Source organism: Chanodichthys erythropterus, chromosome 4 (assembly GCF_024489055.1).
Source record: "Chanodichthys erythropterus isolate Z2021 chromosome 4, ASM2448905v1, whole genome shotgun sequence".
Lineage (NCBI taxonomy): Eukaryota > Metazoa > Chordata > Actinopteri > Cypriniformes > Xenocyprididae > Chanodichthys > Chanodichthys erythropterus.
The window spans coordinates 14,086,559-14,105,189 of NC_090224.1; the positions used below are offsets into that span (position 1 = coordinate 14,086,559).

At 36.2% G+C, this 18,631-nt stretch overlaps 1 protein-coding gene across 2 annotated transcripts in view; it reads left to right on the top strand.

The window, feature by feature from the left end:
* The window catches only part of vash2 (vasohibin 2), a 35,673-nt gene extending 17,906 nt beyond the window's left edge, over positions 1–17,767 (top strand). Inside the window, exons 5-7 of one of the 2 annotated variants that reach the window (XR_010894966.1) lie at positions 177–558; positions 1,188–1,471; positions 2,873–2,932. Coding sequence is in view for 1 of the 2 variants with exons in the window: in XM_067384205.1 (XP_067240306.1) it covers positions 177–558; positions 2,873–2,997; positions 14,041–14,110 (577 nt within the window). In the remaining variant the exon portion in view is untranslated. Of the gene's footprint in view, positions 1–176; positions 559–1,187; positions 1,472–2,872; positions 2,998–14,040 lie in introns of those variants that run through there. The other variant, XM_067384205.1, reaches the window with a different exon arrangement.
* Positions 17,768–18,631: the final 864 nt, after the last annotated feature.

Sequence of the window (18,631 nt, forward strand, 5' to 3'; positions counted from 1 at the left end):
TTTAACACAGAAAAAAATCAGTTTGGCATTTAATTATCACCTCATTCTCAAGCAGCTGCTATTTCTGAGCTTGTAAATTATACTGATTTCATCCAACCTGTTTTGAGTAAACCCATCACAAATGAACGTTAATGAAACTGTACTGTTAATGAAATCCTTGACCCTATTGCTGTTAGCTACCTAACCAACGGTCTGACCTCTGTGGAGCGGTTCCCCATCAGCTTTAAGACCCAGTTCTCCGGCCACCACTTCCATCACGTGGTGCTGGGCGTTTACTGTAACGGCCGCTATGGCACCCTGGGTATGAGTCGGCGTGCTGACCTTATGGACAGATCTCTGAGCTTTCGTACACTCAGCGAGTTGGTGTTTGACTTTGAGGACTCATACCGTCGCTACCAGCACACCATGAAGAAGATCAAAATTGGCCTGTACGTGCCCCACAATCCGCATGTTTTCCAGCCTATTGAGTGGAACTATCTGGTGATCAACGCCTGCAAGCAGGGCCATGAAGACATGCGCAAAGAGCTGGAGAAGCACGGCCGTGACATGAGGATGAAGGTGGGTCCATAGTGTTATTTTAGTATTATTGATAAAGTATCATAGTTTTTGTTAATATTTTGTATTAGTTTTTATTTCTATATTTTCTGTTTTAATTTTTAGTAATTTTGTTGTATAACTATATATAATATTTTTTTTTAATTAGATTTTTTTTTTGTCATGGTTTATTTAGTTTTTTATTTTAGCTCTCAAAATATAACTATAATATATTATTGATATTTTATATAAGTATATTATTGATATTTTATACATTTTATTATTGATATTCATATTTATGCTGCCTTATCATTTTATTATATATATATATATATATATATATATATATATATATATATATATATATATATATATATATATATATATATATATATTGTATTTTCTATTATATATTTTAGATACTATATAATTTTTATTAAAAAAATGTTTATGGTTTATTTAGTCTTAGTTATTTTAGTACTTCAACTTAACTAAACAAAAATGAGAAATGTTGTAAATAAAATTTTAATCAAAATATAACTATAGTAAATTATAGATATTTTCTTTAAGTATATTATTGATATTTTATACATTTTATTATTGATATTCATATTTATGCTGATTTATAATTTTACCAAAACTACATATCTTAGGTTTTGGAACAGAGACCTACGCTTCATCCGAAATCAAATACTTCCATACTATATAGTATGCGAAAAACAGTACGGCAAAACCGTAGTATGTCGAAATACATAATATTTGAAAAATAGTAGGCGAAAAATCTCTGGATGACTACTACTTCCACCGAGATACAGAAGTGTGCATTCGATGGACACTTTACTATCCCATGAGGCCACGGGAGGGGATTTATGAATGGAAGTGAAGCGATGCAACTGACGCTGGTTGGTCACGTGACCGTAACAACATGGCGGATATAGTACGTCTGAATTTCATTCATACTACCCATATTCATACTATATAGAGCATGATTTTTTTAACCGTCGCGCAGTAAATTCAAATTCAAATGTAGTACCTACTCAGACAGTACGTGATTTTGGACGCAGCACTATTGTCCCTCTCAAAACTAAGCTAATTCAGTGGGAACTAAATAAGGTCAGACTTCCTGTGGTAGGTGGAGCCACATTACAAAGATCACGCTTGCCTTTACTCCGAGTTATTTTAAAGTAAACATTTATGTTTTACCCTGGTTCATTTATGACTGAACCAGGATCAGCAGTGTTCATATTTGTCCTTGGATGTCTCTGAAGAGAAAACCAGCAGACTAGCTTGAGATCATCTGTATGACTGTAATATGGGACATTTTTATCATGTAGACAGTAAAAAGTAGGTCATGTGCTCTGTTTCTCAGATGCGGCCTTGACTTGACCGCAGTCAGCTATGACATAGTTTCCATGAACGGCGTGAGCAGAGAGTGGAAACTCCTCTCTGGATGTCTGAAAGGAATGCATCTTTTTATGGATGTTGAATTTGGAAATGTTCAAAACCTAAATGTTTTTGCAATTTGTCTTTTATATTTTAGCTATATGAACATCTTAGAACATGTGATATAGGAATGTTTGAGGACATAACAAATACATATGGACTTGCAGGAATTTGCTTGTGCATTTAAGACAACATGAAATCAAAATTTACTTTGGCAATCTATCTTGAAAGAGTTTCTTGATGTACTGAATACCCAGCATCTGGCATCATCAACATGGAGCCGATAGAGTATATAAATCTCATTCTAAAAATTAACTATAACAATTGAGAACAAGTCAAGTTGCCTCTCATCGCTTGTGCTGCTCATTTGGGGAAAGCACAAGTGACTGAGTGTTTGGGAAATCTGTTGTCTAGTAGCATAATGAAGTTAATGAACATCATCAAGTTAATGAACATAATGTGGAGTTTTTCATTATGCTAGCTTTATTTGTGCTGCAGTTACTAATGAGAAGACACAGTGAGAGCGACTCAGCATTTGCTCCCTGTGGTGTGAAAAAGTTCAAGCCATACCCGTTTAATAAAGTGATTGTAGATTTGTTGTTTTCTGGCACTGGACCCCTGTCGAGCCGATGATAGGCAGTATTCTTCATCTGTTCCTTTCTCTGCTTGACTTTTACCACCTTGAAGATTTTAAGCCCATTTTCATTCTAATTGCCTTGAAATCCTAATTTCATGAACAAACTGAAGATAAAAATGATCTGTATTACCTCGTTCTCTCTATATAACTTTATAATCTCACTTGCATAATATATTAACTTATTCACAAATATAAAAATAATGAATATAAAATATGTGAAATTAATGAAAGTTTTAAAACAACTGGGTTTTATTGCAGATCCTCAAGTCGTCCAGTGCTCAGTCTCCAATTAAAGAACGAACCCGAGGCAAGTCTTTATCACCACGCCGCCGATCAGCCAGCAGTCCCCAAAGACGCCAACACGTCCACAGAAGAGACAAATCGTAAGTAATGGACACTTTGATGTTGTGGAAGCTCAGTACAGGGAAATACATGCACTTTTGTTAAAGCTGCTTGGTAGAAAAGTCTCTGTTGAGAAAATCTTAAAGTTCACCTAAAAATTATTCGCCCCAAAATTTCTTTCTTCTGCTGAACACAAAAGAAGATATTTTGAAGAATGTCAGTAACTAAACAGTTGATGGGCCCCATTGACTTCCATAGTACTATTTTCTATATGTATAGTGCTGTTCCATAGTTCCAGAGTACTATGGAAGTCAATGGGGCCCATCAACTGTTTGGTTACCCATATTCTTCACACACACACACACACACAAAAAAAATTGTGCGTAGTAGAAGAAAGAAATTGATACAGGTTTGGAACAACTTGAGGGTGAATGATGACTATCCCTTTTAGCTGTTAGTGATTTATTGGCAGTGACTCATCATGACTTGCATCAAGCTTAAAAAGTAATTACTTTGGGGTCCATTTATTAAATGTTGACACATTTTTAGTCATCATTTTTTGGATGTTCATGCTCTTTGAATGTACTGTAATTACTTTTATTAAAAATCCTTTGAAAATAAGCCATTCAAGGAGCATTCACACTAACAGCGATTAAATCAGTGGTCACTGAGGTCACCGAGATGCTGTTTCTACTTGGCTTGACTGATGTGCAAAACTTGGTATTTACAAAATTGACTAGTCAATTGAATTTTTTTAGTTTTTTACACACACACAAAACTAAATTTTGAATGTTAGTAATATATATATATATATATATATATATATATATATATATATATATATATATATACAAAGTTCTGTCATGAAACTCTAGATGACGCAGGCTGATAGGTACTTAACTCAGTCTTCTTGCAATCACATCATTCTATAGGGCACAGCTGATTGGTTCCTGCCTTATCAGTAGCCAATGAGCTCGCTGCTCAACCTTCAAATACATACAAATACATCATTTGCTGTAGTAGTTGCAGCGCACTTTCAGAATACCTCTGAAATTCAATATCTAAGATAAGTGAACTGTCATTCTTATGCTATGCATTATTGCGTGGTCTGCCTTATTTAATTCCACATGAGGTAACAGTTCATGAGGTTTAAAATAATGGGTCATGTTAACAGTCCTGTTTTAATGCTTAGAGTGAATTACTAAGCATATTAGCAGCTAGCGTAGATACAGTATTGTGTTTGTGTAGCAATATAGTTGCTATGAGGATACAGTGACAAAGCATTGATGGCATGTGAACTTGTTCAGCTGAAATAGGCATTCAGTTTTGTATTCGCATATTTCAACAGAGCTTACAGCAATTCTTAGTACTTTTGTTCAGAAGCAGCATGTAGCCGAAAAGGAGAAATGGAGATCGAGGATTGATTTTGAGATTTTCTGAATGCATCGGAATTCTCTGTTGAATTGATTCTGAACTTAGTTTTTAACAGCAGATGACGTTTTTAATGGTGTTAGTTTTTAACCGTATGCTCAAATGCTCACCAAGAAGAGCACTCGTGCATTCGTGAGTCTGAGAATGTATTTCCACCTTAGAATGCTTTTATGACGTGAGATTAATGTAAGCAGCCCACTGCCCACCCTTGGAATTCGAAATTTATGAATGATTATTTTATAGAATGTTCAAGTGGCGTGTGTAACGAAATTGGATGCAAGCAGAGTACAGCTGTTTCTAAAGCACATAGTGCCATCTGCTGTTAAAAACTAAGCTCAGTATCGATTCGAGAGAGAATTGTGATGCCTTCGGAAAATTTCTCGATTTACGATGTATCGATTTATAGTTGCAGCCTCTAATTACCAAGCCAAACAATCCAAGATTTGTCATGACAGAAATATATACATTACAACAAAATTCCAATTGTTCTGTGAAAATTAGTAATTTTGACACACTTCCACTTCAAATCGCAGTCAGTGTGAACAGTCCTTGACATTTGTAGACACTGCGTAAGCTTTTGTAGCAGTCATTGAGGTTACTAAACACTGAAGATGACACATTGTCTGTTCATGTTTCATGTTCATGCAGTGGCCTTAACGCAGTGCGTCCTCATTAGAGCTGTGATGGTGACACTGCGAAACAGGTGGTGGTAATTCGTTGACTAATCTCCTCTAGCAGCACACGGTTGGCGGGTTCTCATGTTACCAAAGCACAACCCTGTTTCTCTTGTCCAGGCGCTTGACTTTAATGTTTCTATAGCAGCGGCACAAGTACTAAGCGGAGAAGCTCTTTTATTATGCTGAGTGGACCAGAAAGTCCCTTTTAGCACTGCTGATCACTTTACAAGGGAGACCTCAGGTTCCTTTTGTTTGTGGTGTTGAGGAAATAAGATTTCTTTCCTTTTAGTTCTGCCCCTGGGAAATATTGGCAGTGCTGTGTATCTACTAGGAACAGAGTCATAAAAAGTGACATAGTGATAGATAGCAAAGCTTCCTCCCTGACAGAAGTAGCTATTTTAGCAAGAAATAAACACAAAGGGATCCCTAATCTGTGGGAAAAAAGACATAGCACAGGGAGTTAGGACTTGTTATTTAAGCAAAGTAGCTTTTAAACACCCTCTCCTGTCAGTACAACTGCCCTCAGGCATTACACTCAGTTGGCATCCGCTCTAATAGGATGTGAGTCCAATGCAACAGCTGTGGTGGATGCAGGCCTCACTGACATGTCACACTCAAATGAACCAATGAATAATCTTTCTACATGAACATACAGTGATAATCAGCAGGTCCTGTTGTGTTTTAGCATTTCAGAGCTCAGCGTCTGATGATGTAACTTCATCCTATGATGCAACGGATTATTTTAAAGCCGGTGTGCTTTAGTTTGTATGTGTTGGAGTAACTAAGGGTGCGGTCACATTTAACGCTTTTCAGTGAATTTTCGCAGGTGAATTCGAGTCATTACAATAGGAATCCACGCATTTTGGAATTTCATGTGATTCCTCCAAGCAGATTTTGTAATGGGTTCAAGTTGACCAACAGAAAGCTGCTTGGTTTGAAATTGACTTCTGTGTGAGTGGTGCTTTATACATCATACTTCATACAATATGGACAATGGGCCGTTTTCTTTTTTTTTCTTTTTCTTTTTTTTTACATTTTTCCAAAATTTCGTTGATGTGACCTCACCTTTTGTTGCAACACTACTAATTAACTCAATTTTTGTAGTGTGACAGTAGTTTTCAAATGTAGGTTTTCCAGTTACAAGCTACTTTTTAGAAGTACCCTGTAGTAAATCAGTCATCGCTCTCATATGTAGCATTAGAAATTCTGATTTGTTCTAGTGAATTGGTTTGGACTAAACAGTCTTCTCTCTAATATATTATGATAAAAGTTCTAAAAGTTTTCTCTCTCATATGTAACGCTAAAAAAAATTAATTCTATTGAATCTGTTCATTCTATAAGGTCCTTTCTATCATATGAAGCACTGATTCATATTTTCAGTGCTATACTTATGAGCAGTGTTGTTATTGTGAACTCAGGCCCCATTTACACTATGCATTTTCGTTTTAAAACGCCTAACTTTTGCTACGGTTACGCCTGTCGTTTACACTACGCCGACGACAGAGACTTTCGAAAACGCTGCAGAGCCCGTTTTAGTTTGAAAACGACATGGTTGCGTTTCAGGCCCAGTTTACACTAGAGCATTTTTGTTTTAAAACAGCATTTTAAAATGAAAAAGTACCTTGTCTACACTGCCGTTTCCACGGCATTTCAGAAACGATCTCCGTCTACACTACACAACCAAAAACGCATGTCACATGACCGTAAATAGTGTCCTTTTACGCATGTAGGCAGCTGCAGTATTAAAAATATGCTGAGTTTAACTGCACAATGGCTGCTAAAAATGACAACAAAGTCAGCAAAGATTGCAGTTCAGTCTCCATGTTATTGTTTACACGGTCGTCAAGGATACGCAGAGCGAATGTGGGCAGCCAGGCCATCGTTTTCAAAAGTCTCTAGGTGCGTCCCAATTCGCGTACTTGTGCACTATTCTGTGACGTTTTTAAATTGGCTTGGCTGCCCACATTCGCTCTGCGTATCCTTGACGACCGTGTAAACAATAACATGGAGACTGAACTGCAATCTTTGCTGACTTTGCATGGCTTTGTTGTGATTTTAAGCAGCCATTGTGCAGTTAAACTCTGCATATTTTTAATACTGCTGCTGCCTATATGCGCAAGACACAACTTATACTCGCATGCTCAGTGTCAGACTATAGAATAACACAAGACATGTCACTCGTATTGTTTTGAATGGGAGAAAGTGTAATGCGCAATATGGTGGAATAAGTCCTGCCTTCTAAAGCCAAGAGCCAATCGTCGACTGGTAAAGTCATCGCGTCACTTCAGCGGCCGTTAGAATCACCGGTTTCTATAGAAACAGTCAGATGCTCGCCTCCAAAGAGACGCGCATTTAGGTCTGCGCATGCGCATTAGCTTGATCCAGCCTGAGAATTTTTTTTTTTTTGTCATGATTCGAGCGTTTAGAAACTAAATTTATGAGTCGGTTGTTGTTAGATTTCATTGGTGATTTCAATTATCAAATTTAATCAAGGTTGACGAACAGTTTTGGAGAATCTGATGTTTCCCCATTCAAAGAGATAGGAGCTGCATGATGCCCAGGATGCCCGAGAGGCGTTTCAAAGATGGCCGCCGAGTGAAATGACTTGTCTTAAAGGGACTTTGTCAGTGTGCATGAACAGTCATGTGACATGAGTTTTCGGTTGTGTAGTATAGACGGAGATCGTTTCTGAAATGCTGTGGAAATGCCAGTGTAGTCGAGGTTCATTTTCATTTTAAAACGAAAATGCACTAGTGTAAACAGGGCCTAATACTAAAACTACTGAAAATGATTTCCTTTAAAATAAAAAATGAATTTAAAATATAAATATTAGAAGACAAAAAAATTAAATAAATTGAAGTACTAAAATTACTAAAACTAAAAATGCAAATAAAGCTTTAAAAAAATGAAAAGGTTTCAAAAAACCTAATAAAAATGACAAAAGCACATAAATTTGCTAAAACTTAAACTAAAAATATAAAAATTAAAGCTAATTCAAAATATTAATAAGTACTTTAATAGTTATGAGAAAGACTTTATGACGTTATGACGAACCAATTCACTAAAATGAATCAGACTTTCCATTTTAGTGAATCGGTTTGTAATAAATGGTCTAATGTTCCAATGTAGTGTTGGAAAGTCCAGTTGATTCAAGTAAGTTATGTTATGTCTTAAAATGATGCAAGATTGTTAAGGATGCTCACCTAGCATATGTTTGTGTTGATAAGCAATTTAAAAATACCACAGCAATGTCCCCCTTTGAGTTTTGTTTAATCGCATGCACTGTAGCGCAGCTAATGACATGTCTAAAACAGAACTCTTGATTGTGTTTTACAATGCTGTAATTTTTTAGTCAATCTAATGCACCTCTCAGATGAGAGGCTGAACCGCACAAGGCATGAAATAATACCAAAGTTTAGACTGCAGATCTGTGGACCTCCTGCTTCCCGATCGAAGCTATTTTTGCAGTGTTCTACAGCACCTTCCTGTCACATGCTCTGAGATGTTAATTACCAAGCCCCACACATACACCAGTGTGCCAGGCAGCTGCTGAAACACACCACCCATTTAACGTCAGCATCACCCTCAATTACACAGAACTGCACAGCACACGCTTTGCTTGGCAGATGAGTTTGTTAATTCACTTAGAGTGGAAAGAATTATGGACTTATGAAATTAATCTGCTCTCCAACCCCCTCAGTTCTGCAGTTGATGATTATGAAGTTTTGCCACTGTGATAAAACCTACAGCATGTGACAAGTTTCCGAAGCTCTCACAAGGAAACATCTTATACAAATATAACACTTCTTATAAAAATACACCTCTTAAAGGGACAGTTCACTCAAATATGAATATTCTGTCATTGTTTACTCACTCTCATGCTGTTTTTTTTTTTTTTTTTGGAGGAAATAACAGTGTATGGCTTTGCAACATGAAGTTGAGCAAATAAAGACAGAATTAATTTTTTGTGAACTATTTCTTGTCGTGATGAAATGGAAGTAGAGACAGGATTTGTATTCCGTATTTGATTTCTTCCATCTTGCGATGTACATCTGAGTTAAACAGATTATCAAAAAGTAAAAAAAATGTGGGGTGAGGTCTTGGTTCTCTACAACAGTAGTTTATTAGGTGGAGGCAGATCTGAATGTGATCTTGTAGTCGATTATCAGAAACGGCAGAACATGCCACCGGTCTTTTTCACTGGAAAAGGTTCTGACATTGTGATTGAAAATTATGAGGTCAAATTAAAGAAAAAAATGAAGCATACATAGATGAATCATTCACAATAAGATCTATAACTTGCATTTACAAAACAGATACAGTGAATTTTAATTCTATGCTGACTTTAGGACTACTGCAATATTCTGCAGTCCCATTCTTTGCTGTCTCTCTCACCACTATTTTCCTGTCTATCTCTAATCAAATGCCCAGAAGATAAGATGAAAATATGCATCTGATCCTCTCCAGACTTTCCACATCAAATCTGTTGAGTGAACAGGGGAAATTCCACAGGGAAAATGAAATTTAGCTTTGGTACAACATATCTGCTCCTGCCCTTTTCCTGGGTTCCCTCCCTGTCAAAGTGCATTATCTCCACCCAGGGCTATTTCTAACACACAGGATATTTGCTTGTCTACAGGCTCACCCCGCCTCTTCTGAGTCCTCCTTTCAGTCATCCTCAGATATCCACAAAAAATGCAGACAAACACTTTCAATGCCCCCTTTGTACATCTTGTACCCACAGAGTTTGAGTGTTCAGAACTTGCCAATCTTCCTGAAGGTCATTCTTCGGTTTTCATTGGACAAAAAAAGTAATGTGTTTTAAGAAAAAAAAAAAATATAATAATAATATATATATATATATAAAGTATAAGTATGTGTTTCTAATATTGGCCTAACTAGAGTGATGATTAAAAAAATCACTAAATAAAGAAAAATAATTAAAAGAAAGTAATAGTATAATTCAGCAAGGATGCATTTAATTGATTAAAAGTGACAGTAAAAACTTTTAAATGTTTACAAATGCTTTCTATTTCAAATAAATGCTGTTCTTTTGAACTTAAAGGGTTAGTTCATCCAAAAAAGAAATGAAGTCATCATTTAATCACCCTGTTGTTCTAATGCTGTATGCCCTTCTTTCCTTTTTGGACCACAAAAGGAGAATTAAAAAAAAAAGTTATCCTACTTGTGCTCCTCCATAAAATGGCAGTGTTTGGTAAAAAAATAAACAGAAATTGAATGTATTATTTAATGAAAATCCTGACCTTGACCATTGGACTTATGTGCATGGCTGCTCTACATGTGTGTTTGTGAGACTCTATTAGCACTGCAGTTCACAAAAAGCACACAAGTTTTGAGGGAAAAAAAATGTGACGAACTACAATCCTTGTATTTGTGTTCATCGCGACAAGAAGTTATCGCGTTCACATCTCTCATCTGACAACCACATTTTTTTTTACCAAACCCTATCGTATACCCCCAGAAAACGGTCACTATTCACTGCCATTATATGGATGAGCCAGAGCGTAAATCTCTAAATTTTTGTGGAATTTTGTGGTCCGAAAAAGAAAGAATGGCATACTGCATTAGAACAACACCAAGGTGAGTAAATGATGACTTAATTGTTGTTTTCAAGTGAACTATCGCTATAATATTCATCAAAGAATGCTGAAAAAAAAATCACGGTTTCCAGAAGCACAAATGTTTTCAACATTGATAATAATAAGAAAAGTTTCTTGAGCACCAAATCAGCATATTAAAATTATTTCTGATGGATCATGTGACCCTGAAGACTGGAATAATGATGCAAAAAATTCAGCTTTGCATTTTTGCACAGTCTCTTTATGAACTTTTTATGACTTTGACTAGTCATAAAGCTGCTATTATTGTTGTGGTTTCCTACAATGACTATAGAGTACCTCAGGGATGACGCATTTTTGTAGGCAAAACCCGGAAGTGAGTTAGCATTTTAGGGCTTCCGGTTCCAACGCCATAAAGTCAATGGGTTTTTTGAATGGGTTTTTGTGAAATCGCCTGAAATAAGGTCTGTGGTTAACATATTTTCACGTTTTGATCTATGACATAAAACACACCAGTTATAACCTGCTTGTGATTTTTTTTTTAAACTTTTACTGTGTCTTAAAAACGGCAGTTGCTAACAAATTGCTAAAAGGGACTACTTCATTTGGTGGGGACTTTAGACGTCATCATGACAAACAGGACATTTGGACAGCATTTCTCATGAAAAAGTGTATTCATAAACAGCGCATATATAATCAGTGAGCATGTTTTTAAATAACGTTGTTTTTTAAATACAGTTTGAGGAAGCTTGGTGGTGACAACATTGATCCGCTACCATGGTGTGTTGTAGTCCGTTTATAGCCTACTGTTAGCTTTTTATATCTGACCACTTTATTTAGGCTTCAAAATGTATTTATGTTGTTTTAACTTGTAAAGATTATCTTGATAGACAAAACGTGTAAGTGTCATAACCCTTTGTTAAACACAGAGCTTATTTTCTGCGATTTTCCAAAAGTCTATGGGAAAAATGCATAGGCTTTCAACCGAGGGAACCCGTGCGCCGCTAACTTCCGGGTTTGCCTACAAAAACACGTCATCCCTGAGGTACTCTATTAAATTTACATTTGTTTGGTAGCACTAATGTTTATTTGCCTAAGAAACAGTCTTTTATGAAGTGAAGAACTGTAAAAGGCAGAGTTGGAGCATAGAGGACCTGCGTTGGCACTGCTGTGCGATTGATCACCTGACGTTGAAGCGCCTGCTTCAAATAGCTAACATCAGTCAAAAGAACTTGGAGGCCTATTGATTTTTTCACACGAGTAGTAGCATAAAAGTGAATGGTGGAAGAGAGAATGTGATAGACTTTTAAAGGCAACAACAGCTACGGCTATGCTGGAGGTCTGTGATGAAGCGCATGGTTCTTCAGCAGCACTGTGTGTTCTCAGCAGGACTGAAGGTGGAGGTTGAACGTTAATGTGATTTATCTCAGGAAACACATCTGTGGGAAAGATCAAGTGAGATTCAAACTACCGATAGACCAATACAATGGTTAGTTCTGGTCCACAGCAAGCATTCATGTAAGAGCACTTAATATTTTCAATGTTTGTATCAGTAGCAAGACAGTTCTCATTGAAAAAAGAAAAAGTAATTAGCTGGCCATATTGTCTAAAATGTCAGTTAGTATCAACAGTAAACTGCGCTGGTTTATTTGTCAGGGACTATATTTTCAAGTGGAAGGATGAATTTGATTGATAAAAACAATTTTATGTAAGATTGTGGCCTTAAAGGTGCCCTAGAATAAGAATTTTTATTTATCTTGGCATAGTTGAATAACAAGAGTTCAGTACATGGAAATGACATACAGTGAGTCTCAAACCCCATTGTTTCCTCCTTCTTATATAAATCTCATTTGTTTAAAATACTTCCGGAAAACACGCGGATCTCAACATAACACTGACTGTTACGTAACAGTCGGGATCATTAATATGTATGACCCCAATATTTGCATATGCCAGCCCATGATCAAGGCATTACACAAGGGCAGGCAGTATTAACGTCTGGATCTGTGCACAGACAAGGTAAGCCAGCAAGAACAATAGTGAAAAATGGCAGATGGAGCAACAATAACTGACATGATCCATGATAACATGATATTTTTAGTGATATTTGTAAATAGTCTTTCTAAATGTTTTATTAGCATGTTGCTAATGTACTGTTAAATGTGGTTAAAGTTACCATCGTTTCTTACTGTATTCACAGAGACAAGAGTCGTCGCTATTTTCATTTTTAAACATGTGCAGCAGTCTGTATAATTCATAAACACAACTTCATTCTTTATAAATCTCTCCAACAGTGTAGCATTAGCTGTTAGCATTAGTGTAGCATTAGCCTCAAACTCATACAGAATCAAACGTAAACATCAAAATAAATACTCACATAATTAGAAGCATGCATACAGCATGCATGACAAACATCTTGTAAAGATCCATTTGAGGGTTATATTAGCTGTGTGAACTTTGTAAATGCACTGTAATATAGTCGAGAGCTCGTGTGGCAGGGAGCATGTGATTTAAAGGGGCGGCGCTGCCAAAATCAGTGTATAGTAATGATGCCCCAAAATAGGCAGTTAAAAAAATTGTATAAAAAAAAATCTATGGGGTATTTTGAGCTGAAACTTCACAGACACATTCAGGAGACTCCTTAGACTTATATTACATCTTGTGAAAAAGCATCCTTGGGCACCTTTAATATTTTATTTTTTTTATTATTTAGTGTTTTCAGACCACTGTTCAAACGTTTGGGGTCAGTAAGATTTTTCTTTTTATAATACATTTATTTAGCAAGGATGTATTAAATTGATCAAAAGTGACAGTAAAGACATTAATAATGAAAGTTAAAAGATTTCTATTTCAAAGAAATGCACCAAGCATGTTAGAATAGTTTCTGAAGGGTCATGCGACACTGAAGACTGGAGTAATGGCTGCTAAAACTTCAGCTTTGCAATCACAGGAATAAATTACATTTTGAAATACATTGAAAATTCTGTCATTAATTGCTCTCCCTTACGCCGTTCCACACCTGTAAGACTTTCGCTCATCTTCAGAACACAAATGAAGATATTTTTGATGAAATATGAGAGCTTTCTGTCCCTCCATTGACAGTCTACGCAACTACCACTTTGATGCTTCAAAAAGTTCGTAAATAGATCATAAAACAAATATATATGGAATGAGCGATTTAGTCCACATTTTCTGAAGAGACTTGCTTGCTTTATGTGATAAACAGATTGAATTTAGGCTTTTAATCTTTATAATTTTTGCCTTTTTACACTCTTTTTCCTGAGGTGGTTGATTCTGCTCTATAACAACTAATCCATGAACCAAAAGATTTGCCATATTTGTCATTACGCAACAATAATCTCTAAAATGAAACTAACATAAACATGTTTATTTGCAGGCCAGCAGCACTGGACAGAAAGCCAGCAGAGCTCAGCACCCTCAGTGATGGCTACCAGATCCGCATCTGAGACACTACAGCACTGACGTAACAGCTTTATCCTCCACACATCCTCCCTCAGTCAGATCCACCGATGGTGTTTTTAAACAGTATTTAATGTGCATTGTGAACTGTACAGTATATTAAACATATTTATAGTTGTACTTCCATGTTAGAGGTAAACTGGGTGCCCTTCTTAAATTTAAAAGCAGAAGAAATTCAAAAAAATGTTTTAAAAAGAACATGATGTTCTTTTTCCAGCCATAACATATTTTTATTAGTGGAAATTTTAAGTAGGAACCAAAATCAGCTTTGCTAAAGAATGTTTTACCCAAATAATTATACCCCCCAAAAATATTCAAGCATATATGGAAGATGTGGGAGGAAGGCTGTATTTTTAGACAGAATCTTCACTAGCAGTGAGAGCTAGAGTGTGAATGGATTGTGTTTGGCAGAGAGATGAAAACCTCGGTGCCTCGTTTTGTGGTGGTGGTAGTTTGAGGCTGACTGTCCCTTTTGTAGGAGAAGAGAAGGGTTTTTTTTTTGCCAGAGATGCAAGGACGCAAGGGACCAGAGCATCAGAGAGCTACCCATTCTGCCCACAAGAACTGTATTCAATCCAATTTACTTCTTTTTTTTTTGTCGTCGTTGTTGTTGTTACCTGCACACAGTCCCAAACACTCCTGATGAAATGGACATGATTTATTGACTGAAGGTTTGAGGCTAACTTACATTGAAGGCTTTGTACTGTTTTTTTTTTTTTTTTTTTTTTTTTTTTCTCATAAAAATATCACGGTTGCAGTTGTAGAGAAATAGTTTTTTATTTTTTTGTATTATTTAAAAAAATGTTTTTCTTGTTTTTACCGGTTGTTTAACAAGTACAGTGGTTTTTTTTTCCATTTCATTTTCTTTTTTAAAACAAAATCTCTGAGGTGTGAAGGTTGACGTGCTATTAATTGACCCATCCCTTGCAAATAATTCTAAAATTTCCACACATTTGTTTGAAAAATAAATATATTTCTTTTTTTTTTTTGCAGCGGCACAGATATAAGGCTTATCAGCTTGGCTAATGAATGAGTTAAGCAGATAAGTGGGTTCTTACGAACCCCCTAAAGGAACATGGTGATGGGAAAAAAAATATTTTTTTTTTGTGTTAACCTGAAAAAAAATGTTGCTTTCCCCGGAGAAACTTTGCTGTGGGTGAATGCAAAACTGGTGATGGAAATAATATGAAGTGGTATTTCAATGAATTTGAACAATACTTTTGCTACAAAACACAAAAGTTTCTTTGGCGAATGTGAAAGCACTGAAATAGAATTTTTATAATATGAAGTGGGAAGAATAACTACATTTTGATGCTTTTGCTAGTGAACAGTTTCTCAGGGGAATGCAAGACTTTTGCAACAGAACGCAAAAGGTTTGTGTTTGAACGCAAAGTTTCTTCAGAAAACGCAAAACTTGCAAACATTTTGCGATTGAACAATGTTTCTTGAGTGAAAGCAAAACTTGCAAAAGAGTGCAAAAATTTTGCGAGTGAACGCAAAGTTTCATGGGGGAATGAAAAATTAGCAAGAGACCAAATGTTTTGCGAGTGAACAAATGCAAAGTTTCTTCAGAAAATGCAAAACGTGCAAGAGAATGCAAACATTTTGTGATTGAACACGTTTCTAGGGTGAAAGCAAAACTTGCAAAAAAAAAAAAAAAAAAAAACGTGAAATTTTGCAAGTGAATGCAAAGTTTCTTGGGGGACTGTGAAACTTGCAAGAGAACATAAAAGTTTTGCATGGGAATGCAAAGATTGTTGAGGGAACACAAAACTTGCAAACATTTTGCGATTGAACAATGTTTCTTGAGTGAAAGCAAAACTTGCAAAAGAGTGCAAAAATTTTGCGAGTGAACGCACTGTTTCTTGGGGGAATGTAAAACTTGTGCGAGTGAACGAACGCAAAGTTTCTTGGGAAAATGCAAAACTTGCAAGACAATGCAAAAGTTTTGTGATTGAACAACATTTCTTGAAGGAAAGCAAAACTTTTGCAAGTGAAAGCAAAGTTTTTTAGGGGAATGCTAAACTTGCAGAAGAGCGTGAAAATTTTGCGAGTGAACGCAAAGTTTCATGGGGGAATGAAAAATTTGCAAGAGACCAAATGTTTTGCGAGTGAACAAACGCAAAGTTTCTTCAGAAAACGCAAAACGTGCAAGAGAATGCAACAAAGTTTCTAGGGTGAAAGCAAAACTTGCAAAAAAACGCAAAAATTTTGCATGGGAATGCAAAGTTTCTTGAGGGAACGCAAAAACACTGAATTTAATTTTTCCTCCCATCAAATTTTTTCCCCCCCATCACCATGTCCATTTTGGAGCTCCGTAGGTTCTAACTATATTAGGAATCGCCTCTTACTATGTTCAATCAAGTATACACAAAATATCATCTCTTTATCGACAGCATATCGCTTCGAACTTTCCCACCTCGTGAGAACAAGCTATGCACGTGGAAAAGGTCTGCGGATCCGTCCTTCTTGACAGCAGACCCATCTTTAAAATTGCAGCAGCGACATTGTTACTGATTTTGCGTGGGCTGTATGAGCCGTTCCTCTCTTAGCGTTGTTTATTGGGTGCTGTTGACTGAACTACCACATTATAGCTCACTCTGCCTTGTAATTGGTACCAGCTTTCTATCAAAAGCTATTGAACCACACAAGTGCCAGACCACTGAGTATGTCAAACTCATCCTTAAGGCTGAGGCTTACTTCTCAGTCACATGAAGATGAAAGGTCATGAGTTTCAATGACATATCAAATGTATCATGTTGAACTGCTCAGACCCTTTATGGGAGAGAAGCGGTCTGCTGCTACTAGGAAGAACGTGAAGAACATTACATTGTTACAGATTTATATCATTTATAACTTGTTTGGTTACTGATTAGATGCGTGTGAAATTGCGAGTGAAAAACTTTTTATGGCAGACAAAAAACAAGTATTAGTTGTATGAAAATGGCTTTCTGATTTTAAGGAAATGCAATGATCTCCCCTTAAAGGTGCTAAGACAAGACATTTTACCCATATTATAAAATTCAATTATTTTAGCATTGACTTTTTTATGATTAAAGAGCACATTGAAGTGACTTTTCTGTAGCACAATGATTAGGAAGTGAATTTCTCAATTAGTACAAGATACATGTTTAATGGTAAATAAATAAATAAATAAATAAATAGGTGAAATTAATATTCATGAGATTACAAATGCGTTTGTGGAATTTTTATGTTTTATGTCTTAAATGCAGTCTTGTCTGAAAATACAATCAATTTTGATGACTGACAAGTTTAATCAAAATTTTAAGGGAAATGTTTTTCTCAGTAAGAATGTTAATGATGTGACTTTCTCTATTTTGAAGACCTCACATAAAACTTGTCCTCATTTTTCTGTTCAGATTTTCCGTATTATAAATGTACCACCTAAATAAGGACTTGACCCTCAACTGTTTTACACACATTTTTCCTAAGCCTTACCACAGCTTGCACCATCAATCCTTTTTTTTTTTCCCAGAAATGTGTGTTTCTGAGTCGCCTCCATTTCCCCACGAGGAAACATGAAATTTGTTAATCCTCTGTAGCATGTTTTAATAAAACTATGTTTTTCTGTAAGTCTGATTCACCGTTCACTGTGCTTATTTATGCGGTTCTCTGGAATTCTTGATTCTGATTGGTCAATCACGGCTTTCTGAGATTTCCCAATGGCGCATCTGATATATATAACACAACTGAAGCCAATATTCGTCTCAGTTTTTGATAGTAGTGAAAATAATATCAGATATTAATACTGTAATAATGGATTGTTTTTTGAATCTAATATTTCATGTCCATGTATTTTGCTGAGTAGCCACATAAGCTGGTTTATTTTGTGATACTAATCGGCTTAATGTGCATTATCCCTTACTTAGCATTGAAATCTGGTTTTGTAAGGTCTTAAAATCTCACTTGCACTCCAATCTGAATATTCAGAGGTGTTGGCCGCTCTTTCTCTCTGCAGGCCAAGGAGCTGCTCTTGCAGAAGAGATTAAACCAGGTGATGTAACATCAGTGTTGCCCTAAATCTCAGCCACACAGTTACAGAACCCAGCCTGAACTAAGTCTTTCTGCACAGAGGGAATACGCCCGCATTAATCTGCTTACAAAGACAGCGTCACACACAGGAATAGAACCGCAGCAGATTTACCAAAAATCCTTCATTTCTCATCTATTCTCCCGACATAAAAGCACTCCTAGAACACCCACCATTGTCTCACACATATCCCAAAGAACACTCTGCTGAATCTCAATGCCTTATCATCTGGATTTTAATAATCCAGAAATAAGAGTTTTTCTTATCGCTTTCAGAATATATTCCAGCTGTAATGCACATTTGATTTGCACAGTCATGCAAGAATTAGTGGGGACAGACGTTTCTGAATATTTAACTGATAGGATAGCCAACAGTATCATTTTGGAAAGATGAGGAAAGGGTTGCCAGCTGTCTCAAACAAATATTATCTTATATTTGGAAGGAAGTAATGATCTCA